The sequence below is a fragment of the Tetrao urogallus genome, assembly GCF_951394365.1.
Source record: "Tetrao urogallus genome assembly, chromosome: 6".
NCBI classification, from domain to species: Eukaryota; Metazoa; Chordata; class Aves; order Galliformes; family Phasianidae; genus Tetrao; species Tetrao urogallus.
This window is the reverse complement of record NC_136819.1, coordinates 1537574-1558924: the sequence shown is the minus strand read 5'-3', so window position 1 is coordinate 1558924 and position 21351 is coordinate 1537574. Positions and strand designations below refer to the sequence as shown.

General features: G+C 40.9%; 1 protein-coding gene across 1 annotated transcript in view; it reads left to right on the top strand.

Moving 5' to 3' along the window:
• Positions 1 to 21351, top strand: part of MPPED2 (metallophosphoesterase domain containing 2) — a gene marked incomplete at both ends in the record, with an annotated part of 84682 nt that overhangs the window by 30546 nt on the left and 32785 nt on the right. The window contains one exon of the mRNA XM_079536997.1: positions 14012 to 14237. Coding sequence (XP_079393123.1) covers positions 14012 to 14237 — 226 coding nt within the window. The remainder of the gene's footprint in view (positions 1 to 14011; positions 14238 to 21351) is intronic.

The window sequence follows — 21351 nt, the reverse complement described above, 5'->3', positions numbered from 1 at the left end:
CATGCAGAGTCGTTTTGGGTTTTTTTAGCAATCCTGGATTATATTCATAGACTGGGAGAATAACTCATTGAGAACAGCCCCGAGGAGAAGAACTTGGGGGGTCCTGCTGGACAAAAAGCTGGACGTGAGCCAGTAGTGTGCTCTTGCCACCCAGAAGGCCAGGGGTGGCCATCATCAACACAGGGGTGGCCAGCAGGGAGAGGGAGGTGATCGTCCCCCCTCTGCTCTGCCCTTGTGAGGCCCCATCTGCAGCGCTGCGTCCAGGCCTGGGGCTCCCAGCACAGGAAGGACGTGGAGCTCTGGGAGCGGGTCCAGAGGAGGACACTGAGATGACTGAAGGGCTGCAGCAGCTCTCCTATGAAGGCAGGTTGAGCAATTGGGGCTTGTTGAGCTTGGAGAAGAGAAGGCTCCAGGGAGACCACATGGCAGCCTTCTAGTACTTGAAAGGAGGTTACTAGACCAACTTTATGTGGTCTGGTAGTGACAGGATAAGGGGAATGGCTTTAAACTAAAAGAGGGGAGATAAAAGTTAGGTATTAGGGAAATTTTTTTACTCAGAGGTGGTGAGGTGCTGGAACAGTTTGCCCAGATGGATGTCCCATCTCTGGAGGCCTTTGAGGCCAGGTTGAATGAGGCCCTGGGCACCCTGATAAAGTGGATTGCAATCCTACACATGGCAAGAGTTTGGATCCAGATGATCTTTAAGGCCCTCTCCAACCTAAGCCATTCTGTGATTATGAGCGTGGAATATTGATGAGTTTTTTAAAATGTTTATATGATGGAATCTGGAGTCTTAAGTTTTAGTGTTCCTTTATTTATTTAGCTTCCTGGGACGTGCACGTCATCCCAACTTTATTTAGATTTTATTGCAGTGTTGCTTCTTGTGTTTAATGTCACAGTTAAAACTCTCATTGGTACTTTTAAATTCTCATATGTCTTGAACAAATTAATTATTGATGCTTAGCTTTTGTTTGCATTCACCTTTTTTGGGCATACTAATTTATTTTTCTTAGAGGAAAACAAAAATAATTTCAAGGTTGCGTCTTAAAACTGCAGAAAAATACAGCCATGTACATTTTTTTCATTGGTTGAGTAGTGTTTTCCTCATGTAGTCATCTACACTGAAAAGGATATAAAATCCAAAAGCCCTACCTGTATCTTTCTTTCTAGTTTTATGCAACTGTTATTTCCGTTGTTTCCTTATATTCATCCTTTGCTCTGTGTCAGATATATATACTTTGTGGAAAACAGAACCCTGAAGGTGTAACATAAAAGGTAAAAGAAATCACTACCTAGTACCCATTTCCATACAGGATTTCCACTGAGTGACACTGCTCTCTTGATTTGTTTGTTATTCCTGGCAACTTTTCATAAAGAAATTTCACAAGAGACTATTTTTATAATCTGCTAACGGCATGGAGAGAAACTTTGAGCTTTTCTTCTTATACTGTAGTCACCTAATTACTGGAGATGGTGCAGAATTCCCAATATAGGCTGTGTACTGCCAATCCCAAGCAGCCAAACCAAACCCTGAAGTGTGAACAGCCACTAGAAAACAGCTCACGTTAGATGTGCTTTCAAGAAGAATAATATTCTAGGTTGGTTAGTTCTTCATGTGTCCTAATCTAGCATGTTCTTCTGGTAATTTTCAATGAAAGAAGGGAGCCACAGCACCGAGTATTGCACAGTTCATGGACAGGACTGTTAATAATGATAATGATTGGATCATTTCTTGGATTTGTTTCCCTGGACTACATGAAAAATGCAGGGAATGACTAGGTTTTAAATAGCAAACCATTGTGAAAACAAATATTTAAAGTAATCAAAACAATTCTTTCACTTCTCTCTTTCTCCCAAATACACAGTAAAAGAGAAGATAGATGTATGGTTGTTGCGCTGATGGGATATCAAACAAGTAGCACTATCCAAATAGAGAGTTTTATGGGTGTCGTCATCAGATTCTTTAGCTGTATATCAGCTCTGGGAATGATTTCAATAGCCTGCAGTCCAAGTATGTATTCACTGTATACCACTGGTTTGTCGCTTAGAAATTAAATCTTGCATCCGAATATACGGAGCGCAGGAACTCCCATCTCTCAAGTTTTCACATCACACACACCATATTAACTACATCTAATTAAAATAAGAAATCTTCCTTTTTGCAGATCATCGCGTTCCTGCTTAGAAAGAACAATGGTTTCAGGGATGGAGGAGTTGCTTTGAGCAGAGAGAGGCTGGGACTAGGGGCAGAAAGCACTGCAGATTTTAGTATAATGTGCAGTGTTCAAAGAAATTTTATTTCATCATAAAGATTAGCAGGCTGTGTAATTCAATTTAAAGCTGGTTGGCAGTGTCCTGTGTATTACGGAGCCTGTGGGTGGGTTTGTTTGTTTGTTTTTAAGTCACCACTCTATTTTTTAAAGTTGTATGTGACTGTGGAACATAGCAGACAGCAGGAATGGTTTCTGGGTTTTGTGCTTCCTCCTTTCAGTTTGGCACGTTGAGGAGTGTGTGAGATTACCTTAACCAGAGCTATAAAACTAGTGAAATGCCAGATTGCTTTTTTTGGTTTGTAGATTTTTGTCTTTGTTTTCTTTTGTGGCCAGTCACTGAGAGTGAAGGTCTGCTACAAACATCAGATTGAGAGGTTGATTCAAGCTTAAAACCAAAATGATAGCATTTATTCACAGTACTGTGGACATTACTATGCAGTAGAAAAGCAACATGCAGCAATTTACTTTAATGCAAGACTGGCAGACCTTTATCTTACAGTAATTGCCTATACTGGGGGAGTTAATAAATGTTCCAAGAATTACTGACTTTTTTTTTTTATTAAAGACAAAATAGACCGTTGCTTCTTACTAGCTATAACCAGCCTCTGTAGCCTGTTAATTAATCCTTGTTCCAGCGGGCTGAAGCTGAGGATTTGCGCTCTGACAAATTCTGCGTGGATTTTATGTATGGGGAATGCTCCAGTTGTGGCACAAAAGGGCTGCAAAGGAAAAAGCTGTGCATTGCCACCTCTTCCCCTCTGCAGCACATCTCGTAGAAGAGCCTGAAATCTCTGTTGGCAATACTGGGAAATCATGCTGATCTCAGAGGATGGCTGCTGTGTTTGTGGGCGATCTGATACGACTGTAGGGAGAGAAAGGGGAGGAGAACTCCTGTTTCTGAACTTTCGTTGGAGAAGGAATTTGTATTTTCTTTGTCCTGTCAGTCACCCTGAGCACGGCAGGGGAAAGCAGCCGCTTGTTCCGAGGGGCTGTCTCTGTGGGGTGGGTGTGAGACCCTCGGGCTGCTTCTGTCAGCTCCCCTTGGTGCAGCTGGGAGCAACCATTTGTGTGTGGGGAAATTTCTCGTCAGCATCCCGTGTCGGGGCTGATGGCAGCGCTGGGCCTGCTTAGAGATGGGCTTAGAGATGGGCTGTCCGCACGCTGCACCGAGCTTCTCCCTGAGCAAGGCCGGTCTCTGTTCTCCAGCATGCTGTGAGGTGATGGATCTGGGAGCCTCACTTGCTATTGACAGCGCATTTAGCAGAGAAGGAACAAAGCAGCACAACAGGGGCTGGTGCTGCAAGGAGAGAGGCAAGGAGATGCAAGAGCAGCACAGAAGAGAGCGAAATCACATCAAACCGGGGGAGGGACGGCGTCTCCGAAGAAGAGAGACAAATGAGCGCATGGGGATATAAAGCAGTGAAGATTCACCTGCTTTTCCAGAGCTTGAATTTCTTTCCAAGTTAATACAATTAACAAATGAGAGCTCAGAAACAATTTGCACTTTTGAATTTCCTATGACTTTTGATGAGCGAAACGTCAGGGCCCCGGGGTTATGTATGTCTTCTCTAGTGAACCAGAGTCTGTAATATTGCAGGCCAGGCATCGGGCATCATAGCTCCTTTTCTCCTGAATGCTGCTTTTTATTGTTCTGGGTAGCTACCAACAGAAACGTGGAGAGTTTTAGATTAAAACAGAGCTACAAATGCTAAAAAATTACCTACACTTCCTTACTTTCTCTGAACTGCCCTTCCTCATGTGATCCCCTTACATCTCTGCACTCCCTCAGCAGCATTTGCTATTTGCAGTCCCCACTGTGAATGAGCAGCAAAGCTACGAGGCAGCCTTGAAATTTTTTGCTGCTTTCTGCAGGAGATTTCTCCATAGTGTTGTCAGGAGTTCATCCCTTCTGCTCTCTCATGTCCTCTCTGGAAGCAGTGCTGGTTGCTAGGAATAAAACAGTGTTGGCCATACTTGTTTTCCTGAGGAAAGGTTCCAGAATAGCAGCCCTTCCCAACTGCTGGTGAAGGAATTACTGGGAGAGCACTGGGCTCTGTAGGGTTTGCCATGGGGAAAGGCATTCCTCACGTGCAGTCACCTGGCTATAAATTATGGCTCCATGTCATTGGCTACACATGGAGAGCAGGGAGGGACTGAGCAAGTGAGGATGGCTCAGGAGGTGCTGTGCTGGGCCCTCACCTGGGCAGCCCTGCTACTCAGTACTGGGGCAGAGGGCAGGAAAAGCTACGGCTTTGGTGACAGGCAGCTCTGGTTATGTATGCTAAAATGTGGGCTGGCAACAGACTGAGTTCCTAGAGAGGATGTGCGTACAGTTATAGTGGAAGCAATATAGCCATTCATAAACAAATGTTTCCGTCAAGCCAGCTGTAAAAACAATGATGGTTGCCTTTGAGGTGAAAGGGCAAAACCTTAGCAGAAAGGAGTATAAATAAGACATAAATTGTTACCTTTGTGTAAGTGACTGAAATAGCAGTACTGTTCGTGCTTTGTCTTAATGGCCAGCTGTGACTATGATCTCCTCTTTATTCAGCAAAAATTGAGGTCTGTGTATCATGCCTTCTTATGGCTTTTTTTTTTTTAGTCTAGAAATGGGGTCTAAAATGGTTAAGTCAAGAGAGACTCAAAAGAAAGCAAAGTAGATGCAAAATAAGAAATGCTGCATATTCCAATGGTTAATGATAGCATCTAATTGCAGAGGAACATTTGTTCACCTACCAGGGATTTTGGTGTGTTTCTTTACACAAAAGGAAACTACTGATGCTGCTTCACAGAGGTTTTGCAGCACCTCACAAGACGGTTACTGTAAATTCAAGTGCACAGACAGAAGAAGTATCACACGCACCCTGTAGCTTGCTTTAAAGGCATTTTAGTACCTCAGTAGGTTGGGCACTGTTACCCTTGTTTTAATAAGGAGCAGCGATGGCTGCAGCAGAGGGCCAATGGATTTGTTGTAGCAAGAGTAAAAGAGGCAGGTTTTACCTCAGTTCTGTTACAGAGAAAGCACGTGAACTTATATTGCAGAATGGAGTTATATTTTACACGGTATTTTCCATTCATCTGTTATGTTTGCTTTGTGAGGGTCACTTCAGCACACTGGTTTGTCTGCTGAAAGCTGACAAGCAGCACGTTGGATTTCTAGAAAACTTTTGTCTAGACTTTCTTCCACGGGGTCCTGGGATGCTGTAGCATAAATGGTTTGGTGATGGAAATTCTGCAAAGCCTGAGGAAGAGAGGAGGTGGCAAAAATAGTCACAGAGGTGAGATTTGGAAATCAGAACTCGCTGGCTCTAATTTCTGTCGTTAATACTTTCCGACTTGAGTTTCCACCTTTGTCTTTTAGTATTTAGGGTTAGTATATGTTAAGGAAAATATCTGAGACTATGTGCCATTCTGCTCAGGCAACTGTAGATGGCTAGGGAAAAAAGCCTGGGTGTAAGAAATTCAGTTCCTTGTAATAAGATGATGCAGCTGGAGTGACTTGGTTGTATCCTTTAGCAGCTAAGAAGTCTCTCTGTGGGCTGGATTATTAAAAGGAATTTCCTTAAAGGACTCAGGAGATTCCTGGTATCCAAGTTCATCGTGAAAGACTGTAATGGAATGTTTAGGTTTATTTAGAATAATAAATTCAGGCATGGAATTCAGAAAACGGTGCTGGAGGTTCACAGAGACCTGCCTGTGTATTTTTAGTTGTCTGTAATTTCTGTTTGCTTTCTCCCAGTACTTTGTCTTTGTTTTTTTATCCTCTGAAAAAATGTCAGGGAGGGACTGTGAAGGTAATTCTGAAATACAGTGCATACTGCTGTCAGATGTGAACTGGTCTCCTTCTAGAAATGGAGTTTAGTTCAGGTTTTAGATGTTTTCCTCTTCTGACTTAAAAGAGGAAGAAGCAATTCCCAGCCAACATCAGCATCGCCATCCAAAAACCTGTGTAAAAAATATCCCTGAAAATCAGACTTGCTTCCTATGCTGTGTGTTTACAAGTAAAATCACAACAAATGAGCGCAGGGTAGAACTTCCAAAGCAGCTAATTGCTTTAGCACATTGGAAAATGTTATGTTTTCAGAATTGCTGTAAAGCTGGTGCCCTGCTTTTAGACAGCAGTCCATGCTTTTAAAGCTGTTAAGGTACTTTAAAAGGATGTTACCTTGTTTCTCTTTTCCCTTTCAGTTTATTTTACTTGGGGTAATTCTTGCTGCTCCTGCTTACTAGTTTTGCCTTGCCTTTATTGGAATCTGCCCACATTACATTAATGTGTGGTGGTCAGATCCGAGCCCCAGGATTTTTTGCAGTTTATCAGCACTGTACTCAAAAATCATTGTTTTGCCAGGAAAGATTTCAATTCCGCAACAAAAGCGGAGAAGGTGTGTAACAGATTCCTTATTCCAGAAAGAAAAGTAAAATAGTTTATCAAACGTTTCACTTACGTATTTGAAAAAGAGGCTTTTGGAGGAATACTCAGGACTGGTGGTGAGGCTTCCCAGGCTGCAAGGCAGAGGGAAGTGCCTGCTTATGCTTTGCAAGCCACACAGGCTGCACCTTTTCTTTAAGGATGAGAATGCAAATAACAGGAACACATTCACTGAGGTGAGAAACAGGAGAGTGTTTCCTCCAATTCCTCATTTATTTATGTATTTATTTTAAGGTTGTTTGCTGGCATTGCAGATGCTATGGCACACGTCAATTTCTCGATCATGCTGTTCACACAGAGCTCCCTGCTGAAAAGGCAGAATGATTTGGAGCAGGGTCTAGTTCTGGGTCTTGTGTCCGTAGTTCTCACTGATTTGTGGCAAGTTTTCTTTCAGCATTTGATGTCCAGAGCTTGATCTTTCTTAAATGATCTTTCTTAAATTATCTTTCTAAAAAATGATCTTGTTTTATGTAGTGCCTTTAGCACTGTCTGGCCTTCGATGGTGTGAAAATATAAGTACATGAAAATTCCAAGCCTCTGTCTGTGATAATTATGATTAGCTTAATTACTTGCTGTATAATTGTTCTCAAGCTGACCTCCTTATGGATGACTTTTATTCATTTATTTTATATACTAACAGAAAGACTTAATTGGAATTGTAAATTACAGAAACAAAGGGTATATTGTGAGAAGTAGGTCCAGAACTCTTTGTGTCAGGGACTGCTGGTTTTGATGCTCTTAAGATCCAGAGAGAAAAATCATTTAAATTAATACAATATGTCTGCGCTCGAGGTTCATAATATCAACTACCAATGTATTATTTCAAAATCTGGAGAGTTTCCTTATAGAAGATGAGGTTATATAGCGTGGGGGGACTTTGGAAAGAAAATAGAATTGGGTATTGATGCCTTTAGAAATATTATTTGATGGCAATAAAATGTTCCCTGGAATTCCCTCCTGAATGAAGAAAATGGAGTTTGTTTGCAGTAATTGCATTTTCTGGTATTTGCTTTTGCACTTTCCAATATGAGTTAAGCCAATTGGAACTTGTGATTTCGTTTTGCTTATTGGCAAAAGTACCATGTAAATTGATCTGTGATGCGTTTATGGAGAATGCTTTGAAATTTTTGAAATAGAGATGGCTTTTTCTTATTAGGTTTAGATAGTATTAGGTTTCGTTTCTATATTTTAGCCTAATGCAATAGCAATCAAAAGTGTTCCTTTTCAATTTTGCCTTGATCGTGTTCAATAAGAACATTTCTCCGTAGCCCCACTGGTACTGAGAAGGCAGTGTTTGGTTCTGTTCTCAGCTTTGATACTCAGAGATCAAGAGGAGGGCCATCTGAAACCAGACTGAGCTCACAGCGAAAGGACAAGTAGTTCAGTGAGCCCTGGTGCAGTATTTCTTAGTGTACTGATGCTCGTGGTCACAGGATCTTTACAGACCTGAAACTACGGGCAGTTAGATGCAGATTGACATGTAAATATGAGGTAATTCTGTTGAAAGGAACACTCTTCAAACTGACACGACTGAAGAAGTTTTTGCCTGAAAACCCTATACGCTGTCCCACGTGACCTCTGCTTCACTTACAGGATCTCTCTAAAAGTGTGCACACAGCCCAAAAGCAGTCATGCTGGTCCTTGACGTGTTGCTTTGTTTGTAGGAAACAGAACAGTAGGAGGAACTACCATTTCTGCAAGAATTGTTTGCAAAGATGAAAAGGCAGAACTAGGCGTGTGGTTTGCAGTGAGGATGCTGCTTTCAGAATTTGCTAAATTTAGAGGGAAGCTCCATAGCTGCAGCTTTTTTGATTTTAAGTTACGCGATTTTATTTATTTGTATTTTTAAAAGCTTCATCCTTTAGGTTGCATAATTACGAGCCTGCAAAGAAAGCCTTACCGGGGGCTCGTGAGCAGAGAAATCTGTGCTACTTATGTTCCACATTTCACATTTTTTAAGTCAATTCTGGGAACTTTTTACACCTACAGCTGGCAGTGCTGTGAGCTGCAAAATCCTGAGGATTTCTTTCTTTGAGCTTAGACTAAACAAATCCTCCAGGTTCTGTTTCAAAACAAATAATTGCCATGTATTAATGGCTAAAAAAATTAATAGTGAAGCCTTCTGTTTCAAGGAAAGAAGTTTTGGTGACAATACTCCAATGGAATTCAAAGTTTCTTTGAGATTAAGTAAAACCAACAAAAACAACTCTGTAATGCCGTAATCGTGCTAAAGAAGCTGTGCAGCATTCAAGTGAAACAGAAGGTTGCCATTTATGTGATGGTGCTTTTTGTCTGTTAAAGAGAAGAGAATGATATTAATCACAAACGGTTACATTAGAATAATGTTACGGTTGAGACATAAATACATAAAAGCAAGGAACCGTTCCCCATGTCAGAGTGTGATTCAGTCAGACCACAGCTGACTGGTTTGGCGGTGTATACATGGCCCTGGCTCGGGGTTTGAGCTGCACTTGGCGATGTTGCGGCCCAGCATTGTGACAAACTCACTCCGTTTGCCCAGATGGGAGAGAGAACGAATGGAAGCACTTGGTGGTAGGTTTGTTGGTTCTGCAGTGTCAGACAGCTAGGCTGAGCAGCACCGGTACCTGCAGTTGCTCAGAGAAGGCTGCAGTATCTTGGCTTTGCACAGCTGAGTTGTAGGTGCTGAGGCAACATTCACTCCATACTTCCTTGCTTTCATGGGTTTATGACTCAACCTTGGCATTATTGTAACGTAGTTTTTTGTGTTTAATGTTTCTTAGACTTGGTTTTCCATTGCCAGCATGGAAGAAATCCTAATGCATGAGTTTCAGAGGAGAAGGTAGCAGTCTGAACCTGCTGTGTGGCTCGATCAGCAAGTGTGAGTATTAACGCTAGAGCTGTCAGGCCTTGTGAAAATTAATGAAGCCTGACGGTTACAGAGTGAAAGGTCAGAGGCAGAGCTTGCACTTACGTAACATTTCTGTTTTGTTGTGTCTAACAGCATTTTCAACAAAGGGGAGCTTTAATGTGCAAGCTTTAGATTTATCACTGGAACTCAAGGGTCTCAGCCTTTGCTTCTCCCTGTGCTGTGGTCTGTTTTCCTTGCAAAAAGGCAAAACATTTAAACTTCCATTCATCGACTTGCCTTGCTGCATTGCCTGTGTGTGTTTTGCCTTAGTTTTCCTTCTCCAAATGTTCTTTTAGAGTGGGAAAAAAAAAAAAAAGGCGTCTGAACTGATGCAATTTTAAAAGCTGGTGGAATATTTTCATCGTGAAGACTTTGCGAGCTCTTGTACTTTAGCTCTTTCTCCTTCTTTAGAATCTTGTTCTATTTTTGTGCATGGTTTATAATTTTTCCACTCTTTTTATTTATTTCAGTCTTTAAACTTGTACAGATACAAGGGGAAGATGCATTGGCATACGTGGTTTAGGCTTTCAATCCATGTATCAGTTGGTGTCAGTATTAGCTTTTCCATTGAGGACTTTCTTTGCAAGCTGTTTGATCAAAACAGCCAGAAAATTGTTACAATCCATCTTATCCTAGACGTTTGATGTTTGTTTTTCTTACCCAGTTTTGAATCCCTTTACCTACAGTGAGTGGACTGTTACCCTTTTTGGTGAGAGAAGTCTAGTGTTTGATGAGAGCTCAAGCCTTCCTAACTGTACTTGTGCAGATTGCATTTGTTGCTGCTGAAGGATTAATCGGAGCCTTTCAAGTGCTCTTTTAAAATGCTGGGCAGAGTTTGTGTGTGTTGGGGTTGTACTGTAAATGCTGAGAAGAAAGTAGTTACTGTCTGGACATTCAGTGGGCTTCCCACAAGAAACCTGTGGGGAGTTACGGTGCTGCTGGACGGCACTGCTGTTCTGTTCAGTGATGTTCGCTGGCTGCCTTGGGCACTTGTGCAGCTGTGGCTGGACAACTGATGGCACCCTGCAGTCACTGGAAGTCCATAGGAACAGCACAGAATCAGCTCATTCCGTATTTATCTCTGGAGGTGTATACAGTTGCTTACAGGTTTCATGGCCAGTTATGACTTTGAAGCATGTATGGCACACTGAATTGGAGGGAATTGACTTGTGCAGGCATCTCACTTGTAGAGATTTTCCTTCTTTTTGAAGGGACAAAGATTTGTACTTCAAGGTTTCTAAGCCCAGTTCTTAGCGTATGGCCAAAGGGTCTATGAGTCTGTGAAATGCACATGAAAGCACTTAACCTTTCATAGAAGTGTTGTGTGGTTTGAATAGTTAATGCATGCATATAGTTATTCAGAGCTTCACAACAGAAGTATTTATGGAGTAAATACAGGCTTCTACCACTATTTAGACAATTAGTATCACATTACCTACAAAATACAGTGTTTAGTAGACTGTGTAGACACAGTGCTCTAATCATTTTTAGTACCTTTTTGATTTCTCATGGAAAACAGGTAAGTATTTTTAATTTAAATCTAGATATTACTTGGGGAGTTGAGGTTTCTGAAGAGTGTATCCCATCAAACACATCAACTCTTTTTCTAGCTTGAAAAGTACCTTTTCTAGGTTAACGGTATAATATGGAATGAATAATACTACTGATACGTGATGGAAAAATAATTGTTGGGAAAATAATGAAGACCAAGTGCAGCTGGCAGAAATGCAGTCAAGAAAAGTCAGAGAATACCTTTCAGCCTGTATATTGTGCTGCAGTGGCTCTCTTACTGAACAGCGTGGAAGTAGTAATGCAGAGATTAATCTAGTCAAGATGGAAACTGAAATACCACAGAGTAGGAGACTTTGTGTAGCTGTTCATGCTCCTGTATGAAGCACAAAAGGTCAGCAGATTATAGACAAAGGGCAGAACTGTCAAAGGAAGAAACACCAAAATGTTTCATAAATTGTATCAGAGAGGATGAATGTTGTGCACTGCCAGCAGGTCTTTCTGGAAGGGAAAACCTAAATGCGATGAACAAATAGCTAATCCAATTGCAGGTAATTTATTACTGTGATTAGTACTAGATAGTCTTTCCTCTGGGAAGAGGAAAGAAATGGATGAGACTACCTCTGGCTTCTCCTTTGCTTGGGCCTGGCGTTGGTACATTTGTGTCGTTGTCAGTTGTGTGTCTCATCTCTGTCCCTTGAGCCAGCACCAGTGGCTGTCACTCCAGAAAAGGAGAGTGTTTTAAACAGTCAGGGCACAAAGCAAGGGAGCCAGGTCAAAGCTTTGTCCCCATCCTGTGCTAAATATGTACAGCTATGGAAAGAAGCACGTCTTGTCTTCCCCCTGCGTGGGGATGTGGACCTGCAGCAAACACATCTCCAGCCAGCACTGCTTGCTCGTCAGGTGTTTGTGCTCTTCACTGTATGTGAACTACAGCAGAGCTGGAGCTCACAGGCAGGCACTGACACGTTTGGTCACAACTGGGATTTCTCCTCGAGGACCATGTTTCTCAGGCTGTGCTGTTGATCCATAGGGTTCATCTGTACAGCTCTGCCCTGAGCTCCCTGCTTTTACCTGGCTCAAAACCTGAGGCTCCTCTTCCATTGCTGGCACTCACTGACCAAGCGGGGCCACGTTCAGTAAAATGAACAGCTTTTTGGACATCAACTGCAGCAAGTATTGTTAGATTGTTCTCTGCTGAATTCAGGTGTTTATATAACATTTATATAACAAAATATTACATTTGCACCTTTCAGTACTCACTGATCCCACAACTGGTCTGTCTTTTCATGTCCTACGTCTTCAAAGTAAGCCCTCTTTTTAACACAGCAAGATAGAAAGCACTGGCTTCAAACACAGCGGCCCAGGTTTAATTGAACATAATATCAGGAAAATGTACCAATTTTCAAATCTCTTATCAAAACAAACTGGAGAGAGCGTAAAATGTGGACATTTATCTAGTAAGACGAGAAGTTTTCTCTGCTAAAGCTGGCAAATGTTGATAACGTGGCAGAAACTTGAATCTGACATATTCATCCTACTTTTCTGAGAATGTAATCACTTTTAGCATGTTTTGGGGGACTGGCCGCTCTGATGGGACATATCACATTGCGTGCCAGTTGTCTCTTTTGTGTTTCCTGAGAAAAGAAAGCAGGGATTTTACCTTGTGCCCAGGATTGTCAGAGAGCAGGAATTGTAGCTACTTGCCACTTCTGGTGTTTCAATAAAAATGAATTGCAGGGATGCACGTAGCAGACATGGGGAAGGGAATAAGGTAGAGGAGCTTTTATTGTATCTCCCCCAGCCTTTAGTCCAATGTAGAAGTGCAGAGTTACGACTGTATATGACCTGCATTGTGTTCAGTCTTGAAATCTATGAAATTGTGTGTTTTTCTTTTTTTCAAGGGATTTATAACTTCTAGTTATTCTGTCCAGAATTAGGTGATTTTTGTGAAGATGATGCTTGTGTTCCGTGCATAGTTTCTGTGTAAATATTGAAAAGCAGAGTTTGGACTAGTTTTCTGTGAGCTTTTCTTAGGGGAAGGTTAATCTTGCTATATAGGTGCTTACAGGTACTGTTAAAAGCTTCTTTTTAACAGAAGAAAAAACACTTTCAGAAGCTGCTTGAAACACAGTGTTTAAACTGTCAAAGCTGTGAAAGAGCAAATGCTCATGAATAGGGGAAGAATATTCAAGAGGAATACATAGCATCCAGGTCCTTGCTCCTCTGAGGCAGATGTTGAAGTTGCAGAACAGGAAGATGTACACATGAATTTCCATGTGTTTTGAGGACCTGTGTTTTACTTCCAAATTAGTGGATGGTAACATCTACTAACATCTACGCCTGTGTGTGTTTGTGTGTGTATATGAGATCTGGGCTAACAGCACTAACGATTATGGTGGGTCCATTGTTGCTTTTGTGGTTTGTGTAAATAACAACGGACCCATGAGCAGTACAGGAAGTGAACATACAACGATATATTGAATCCATCTGCTTGTACCTTTGTGGAAGAAAAAAAAATCAGTTTCTAAATGATTGTTAGGAATATGCACCAAAATAAAAGATTGGTTAAAAGACAAGAAAACGACTTACAGTGATGGCAGAGGGGGGATGTTAGACTACTTTTAGCTTTGATGCAAACTTGCATGTGATTTTTGGCAAGTCTCAGTGAGACCGAATCTGTGAAAGCGCACACTTTTTATTAGGATGTTTCTTTGTGGCATTATTTTGCATTTCAAAACGGTTCAATTCAATGGAAGAGAGGCGGTGTTAATGACTTCTGCTCAAAACGGAGGTGCGCACAGATTTTGGGTATTTCATTCTGTCACTGCTAGCTGTCTACTTATTGTGCTGGCAATGAGGTGTGGGAGAAGAATGTGCTAATTAAGTCCTCTCTTTTTGTTATTTCAGGAAACCTGCCATATGAATATAAAATAGTGATTGCTGGGAATCATGAACTGACATTTGATAAGGAATTCATGGCAGACCTTGTTAAACAAGATTACTACCGCTTTCCTTCTGTGTCCAAATTGAAACCAGAGGACTTTGACAATGTTCAGTCACTCCTGACAAATAGTATTTACTTACAAGATTCAGAAGTAACAGTTAAAGGATTCCGGATATACGGTGCCCCATGGTAAGTCTGAATTTAAACTTTATTTGCTCTTGATTACTTAAACCACAACAGGAATGATTCCTGCTGAAAATGCACGAAGCTGCTTTGTTGCTTTGCCCTGCAGAATTGTATAAAACCTAGCTATCAACCACTCTGAAACAGTGGCTGTATTCTTTCTGTGCATAAGCATGCTGCGTGTGGCCATCTGCGTGAAATACGGGGAGAAGGTTGTCATCTCTCTATTCTGCCTGCTGAACACAGTTAAAAAATAGTGGACGCAGTATCTGTTCTGTGCTTGTGGATTAACTGAAAGGGCATCTTAATGTGTATTAGGGAAGGAAGTTCCATTATATTGTATGCTATTTAGATGTTTGTATCTGCTGCTCTCATAGATTGGTATGGTAGCATTTAGCACCACGTAGCACTAAGTACAAGGCAGCAGGTGCTTTGAGTGCTATTTCAGATCAGTTACAGGCAGTGTTCTCTTCTGCTTGTCAAGTTATAATAATATGATATCGAGACAGTTTTGATTTCAATTCCTGAACCAATTATATGCAAGAGGAAAATTACTGTCCATTGTTATTCTAAGGAGACCCTGTCTTGTTTTTTCCACGTGTTGAATTGCAGTGCCTGTTATCTCTCTGTGGAGCCTTTGAAATCATCTTAGCTTAGTCAATATGGTTTTCATAGAATCACTGCGGTTGCAAAAACCTCCAGGATCATTTGGTAGCACTCATTTTGAATTCTTACACTAGCAACAATCACGGCTCTTTGAGCCTCCACTGGAAAACTGATCTGCAGTGGTGGTGATCATTATGCTACCTGGCATTCTTAATTGTCAGTTGAAGTGTTTAGATGCTGATTTATGCACGCCTGTAAAGAGGGCTTATTTTAAGCTTATAACTTATATTTTTGGTGTCAGGCGTGTTTTACAGGTGAATGTAGAGGAAGAGGAAAGAGAGACTATTAAGCCAAAGAATGGGGCAAATGCATGAGGACCTGAGAAATTTTCCCCTTTTCTTGTACTTGTCTTTTTCGTATTTCTCCTTACTGTTCACTTAACTCTCAGTCTTTGGTAGTTCATGTACACGGTGATGTTTCTGACAATGCTTTGCAGATAATGTTTTTACACTGGTGCTGGCTACAAAACAGTGATGGAGCTCTATTTGAAATTCTTCATTTAAACTAGCTTAAATCAACCTGACATTGCTTAACTTAACCCTCTAAATCCTGTAGTATCATCTAATTGGGAAAGATGGTCCTAATTCAGCATAGGAACCATCTTGTAAAGATATTTCACAGTGTTTCTTTTCACTATAGCAGCATAAAACGCACAGAAGACAGAGTCCATAAAAGCCCTTCAGAGGGTACCGTGGATTTGAGACTTGCTGCAGGATGATCAGCTGTATGAGCAGCAACCTAAGATTAAGATTGTGCTCAGTTTATTTCACGTGTATGTATGAGACAGAGGGCAGCTTGCATTCTGCAGGCATCCAGTGATTGCAGCGTGTGGGCATCTTTTCAGATTTATTTGAGACGGATTTCCTGGAGAGCTTTTTATTAAACAGTTCCTGAAAGTGGTCTGGGTGAGAATGTAGAACCCAAGTCTTGGAAAAGGTATTTTTGTGAAAGAGAGAACTTGGAAGTCTGAAATGGGGGAACCGTGTGAAATGCCTTTTATATGTGTTAATGTTTGTGCACTGGCAAAATGTGGCGATGTTTTCTGCCCTGTGGTTTCCAAATTCATAATGACAATTTGTTACCCTTTAACTTCCACCTGCATCTGAAGCGTTTCATTTTGCACGTGTGCACGGGAATTTAGAATATTTGTTCTGAAATATCAAGGGTCAAGTCGTCAGAGTTGATTTTAACCATAATGAACGAGTGACATACATATTCTGACCTTTTCATGGCAGACAAATCTTAATTATTCCTCCCTATCAATTCATTCATAGAATCACAGAATCACAAGCTTTGATTGATAACTGGGCTTTCCCAATTAATGATTGCTGGGAGATTAAGCTGGATTGCTAGAAAGACAAGCTGAGCTCTGCCCAAGTCCTGCTTTTGCTCTCTTTTGGAGGATGTTTCATCTGTGGTCAGCTGAAAAAACTTGTCAAACCATGTTCTGAAGCAACTGGTGATGAGAATTTGATTTGGGGCTATCACTTAGAGTGCAGCTTTTTAGATCAGTACATGGAGTCTCTTCAGAGGGTAGATTTGTTTGCTTTTAGCCTTAGAAAGTGTAAAAATTAAGTGTTCCCTGCATTTTACTTGGTTCTTGAGAGGAAGGAAAAGTCACATCAGATACTGGAAAAATGTTTCAAATCTGATCTGTGCCTGGAAACTGAGACAGAATAATCAGATGAGCATTTTGGCACTTTTTTTTTTCCCCTTCTTCTCCAATGACGTCTCACTCTACTACCTATAAATCTTTAGATTACCCCAAAGGAGGAGAATTTGTGGGGGAGTTGTATGTATTTATGGCCTCCTTACCCCAATTAGTTCTGTCACAGATGTGGAACAGTGGTCGTTAACCCAGAAGATGCTCCAACCCTAAAATGAGATAAGTTGGCACGTTCAATTTATGTGCATTTTTGTATTTCCAGAGGGAAAAAAATCTCATTTGCTGATAAAGCTACTGGTTTTAATTTAGAAAGGGGGATCAACCCAAGAATAACAGCTGTGATTCTGGAGGCTTCAGCCTGTCGGAGGATTCTAAGAAGTAATTGCCAGAAGACTGGGAAAACTGGCTATAAGTCATCTATCTGTTTAGAAAATGTAAATTGCTAACTCAGTGTAACTACAGAAAAGAAATATCAGTCCATATTCATTACGTCTTATTGCTCCTGGTGCATCTGAAAGCTTTCTAAAGACCTGAGAGAATTCAAGTAGTGCCTCCTAACTTACAATTTAGTAGAATTTGTGCGTAGAAAATAACTTAGAATACACAGGAGCATTCATGTGTATTTGCAATTGGAATGTGCAGCGGTGCATATCAACAGCCTCTAAGGAGCAGAAAATTTGAATTTAGCCTGATGGTTCTGAGAGTATTAAATGGCATTAGCTGAAGGGGACTTGGAAACAGAGCAACAGCCTCTAGCAGAGGAAAGGGCAAGGTGGGATGTGAGGCGCGCTCTGGGCTCTGCTCGCTTTCAGAGGAGGAAAATCTAACAGATGTTTTCACACCTTGGGAAGGAGATTCTTGGATGTGCCTCGAAAGGAGTAAAGTGGCTGAAGGTTGTGCATTCAGTTTGCAGGTTATCCACCAAATGTTTCTCTCCTTTCCAGTCCTTCTGACTTTGCCCTAATAGTTTATACCTCGTGTGGTCAAAACTCTTTCAGGACAATAGAAAGATTTTACCCTTCGTATATGTGAGATTAAGGCTAGTTACTAAATAAGACAAAATTGCAAACAGTGATGGATAACTGAAGTTTAAATTGTGAGGCTCTGTATGTCAAGGTCACATAAGCACAACTCGTATGCTGCTGTATCTTTAGGAGGGTAAGCAGAGGCCGTGTGCTTTCATGCATCTTCAGGTACTGAATATGTCTGAAGTGATCACATATTTTACTTAAATTCAAATGTTGTTACTTTAAATTACGTGTGTTTAAATAATGTTTGTAATTGTTCATCCGCGCTGAGGTCTGCATTTACTGTAGTGTGCTGCTGACATTTGAATGCAAATATTCTAGCAATGTCTGGATTTGGATAAGGCTTTAAAGCAGTCAAACCACTGGAGAGCTGCGGTTAACAGGAGCCAGAGCTTTTTAAACCACATTTTGACAGAAACAATTGTTGAGGGAAAATATTTTCTGTCTTGTTTTGTCCATCTCCTCAGCTAGCTGTTTCTTGGTTTGTTTAAAAGACACAAGAAGTTGTAATAAGAAAATGTCGCGTTAAACTTGTGTGTGCTTAGAGCTGCGTGGTATGTAACTTCATGAACAATTAGATGATAGGTTCATTTGCCAGTTTTAAATTCTGTTCTCCGTAATGTTTCATAAGAAGTGTCACGGGTGTGAAATCTCATAAAGCAATCAGTTGGTTTTTTTGCTATTAAAATACGTGGGCAAATTCTACTCGTATGCAAAGTGAAACTGAAGACCAAAGACTTTCAGCATAAATATTTGTTTAAATTGCTGTAGAGATGAATCTTTTTGAGGAGCAGAAATGTTTTGCATAAAAGCTAATTTGGTATAAATGAATGCATTTTAATGGTTAATTGAATCAACTTCACGGTAATAACGGAAAAGCACAAACCTAAAAGGTAAAAATTGATGATTTAAATAATGGCTCAAAACCTGTGATTTGCATCACTGTGCGTAACATGGCTTTGTTTTGAGTGAAGCTGGGGATAAAGCTCTTCCCTTCTGACAGGAGCAGTGCCATTGTCAGGCAATATCCTGCACCTTTGTCAGGTTGCAGCTCGCTCCGCTCTCAAGAAGCGAAGCACAAAGCTGGCCTCCCAGTTGCTTTTAATGAATACTGGTGGGTTTTTCCTATGTCCAAGAATTTGATCTGTAGGGTGATGCAGGGGTCAAGAACAAATGAGTGGCTGTCGCTCACCTCTGCGGAGCCAAGGCTTTCATTTGCTTTTTTTAGTAACTCTAGAGGAAGTGCCTGAACTTCTTTTTCAGAAGCACAATTTTAATTGGCATAGATAATGCAGCCTTAAGAAAGCCTTAAGAGAGAGACATTTGTTCATCTGCTTTAGAAATAACAATTTTTGCACTTCTCTTTTTAGAACCGTGTAAATATTGTGGGTTTCATCAAAAGGCTTTGCATAAGTTTAAACTTTCTTCTGAAACTGTTTCTTTCTCTGCTCCGTTTGCAATTATATTTTAATTCAAGCTGCTCTAAGTTAGCACATCTCCCTCGTTCTGATCAGCCTCCTCAGACTTTCTGTTTATCCTGTCAGAAAAGCATCAGATGTTGGTGTTTTTTTTTCCCCTTTTCAATTATAAGTTTTGTAATGCATCATGGATTTTGCTGACAGTCTTTAAGTTCTTGCAATAGCAAGCAAATTAACAGCAGATATTGAGTGTGAGGACTGGAAAACCGATTGGCAGCTCGTGTGGTAGGATTCAGATATACTGATGGGTTGGAATGGATCTCATTTCTTTTATTTCATAGTCTTAGCTGGCAATTAACTTGTGCCTGGAAAAGAAAAAAAAAAAAAGAGTAGTTCAATAGAGATTGAACTACTCAGCTATAAAGTTCTTCTTTGCTGTTTAGTGCTGAGGAAACCACGAGGAGACTGGGCAGCAGGCTTGGTGATGTCCCAGTTTTTCACGGGTTCTAGTTTACTCAGTAGAAGTCAGCAACCGAGCAAAGCGTTGGCAAAGACTGAAGTCTTCTGTCTGTGTGTTGAACAAACGCCCCGCCGCTGCAGCGTGCTTGTGTTAAAAGGTGCAGGCTTCTGTTTCGTTTTTCTTGGCATTTGTCCCTCAAGCTTCTCATTTTAAGATGGAAGAATGTGTTCCCCCAGGTCCAGATTGCAGTGCTTTGTTTACATTTTTTGCCTGGTTGGGAACTGATTTTTCTTCAGTCTGCTTGATACCAGATTTGCTCTAAGCTAAACATTTTCCTGTTTGCTTCTAAAGGCTTTTTGATTTTATTTTTCTTTAAAGAAATATTGGAACGTCCGTAATTTGAAGTAGGTTATTGCCTAAGTGATTTTGAATTCTGGAATGCTAACCTCTCCTGGCTTATTTTGGAAAGCTCTGCACCCCAGCACAGGAACAAATGATAAAGCCTCAAGCTGTCCTTTGAGCTCGGCTTCAACACAAGTAAGAGCTTTATGGTATTCATTGCTGGTTTAACATGCAAGCTGTTGATTTATGAGTGGAAGTCTAGCCAGTTCAAACAAACAGGCATAAAATAGTGGCTCTCCTAACTCTTGAATTTTCTCTATTGTGGAAGCAGGGATTTGAGCTTCTTCAGTGTAGTATCAAACTGACTGAGGCAACCTACGCTGTGTCTCTTAATTCCTGGAACACTGTCAGTTCAGTAGATGCTAGGCAAAACAGCAGAGGTCCAGAACGAGTATCACCTATGCTTTTCAGAGGCTAGTTAATGCTGGTGATCTCCTGCTCATAGGTTAAACTTAATTTGCTCAATGGCAACATAATTTTGATGTGTAAGTTGTGTGTGCAACATCTGCAAGTCATGTGCGTGTTTCTAGACAAGGTGGAAGAATTTCCATTGTTCAGGCGATGGTGACGATGAGGCTCCATGCTGTGATGGTGATCAAAGTAGAAGAGAAATGGAAGAGCAATCAAATTTGGAAAGCAGTATATGAATGTAATAAAAGTAAGTCATATAGCAAGTGACTAGATTTTGTTAGCTCCCAATGAAGGCTAAGATTTCTCATGACTATCTTGAAGATTATTTGGGTTGTATTTATCTAATATTTATTGATCAGAATGCTAACTTTAACCAGTTTAAAATGCTTAATGGAACTCACAGAAGCTATGAGATAAAGCAGAAATTGCAATAGCACTCCAAATAAGAGAACACTGATTGTGAATCTGAGCGTAGATGGAAAGGTCAGGAGTGACAACTACATTCATCAGATTTTCATGAGAATCCTTGCAGTAGAATAGATTCAGCATTTAATTTCACAAATGGTCAAGACTCACGGATTCAGCTGAAAATCAATGAGACCACTGGGTATTTACCACCTCTAAAATGTGTAGGTGCTAGTTAATTTTTGGCCTGTTGTATCTCAACTATGGGAGCCGCTGCCATTCCTGACTTCACCAGTTAAGCTTCCTCTGAGCAGGATGTTAATGTGGTCAGAAGGACTGGTTCTGATACCTGCTGTAGTTGTGTACAAACAAGAGCATGCTGGGTGCATGCACAGAGTGCAGGGAGGAAGTAATCAGTTACCACCTAGTAACTCCATTCCTTGTCTGCAGTAATTTGGTTGAAGTATCTCTGTAAACAAGGCAGCGACCTTCAATAGATATGCTTCATGTGTCATGCCTGGGTAGCAATGGCAGAAAGCTGTGCGGTCTGCTTCCTCAGAAAGGCAGTTTATTTCTGCACACGCGCATCAGTGTCTCACAGTTGCTCACTGTAGTGCCTCATTGGGAAAGGCTTGTGAGTCTGTACCCTGAGAATATACTTACA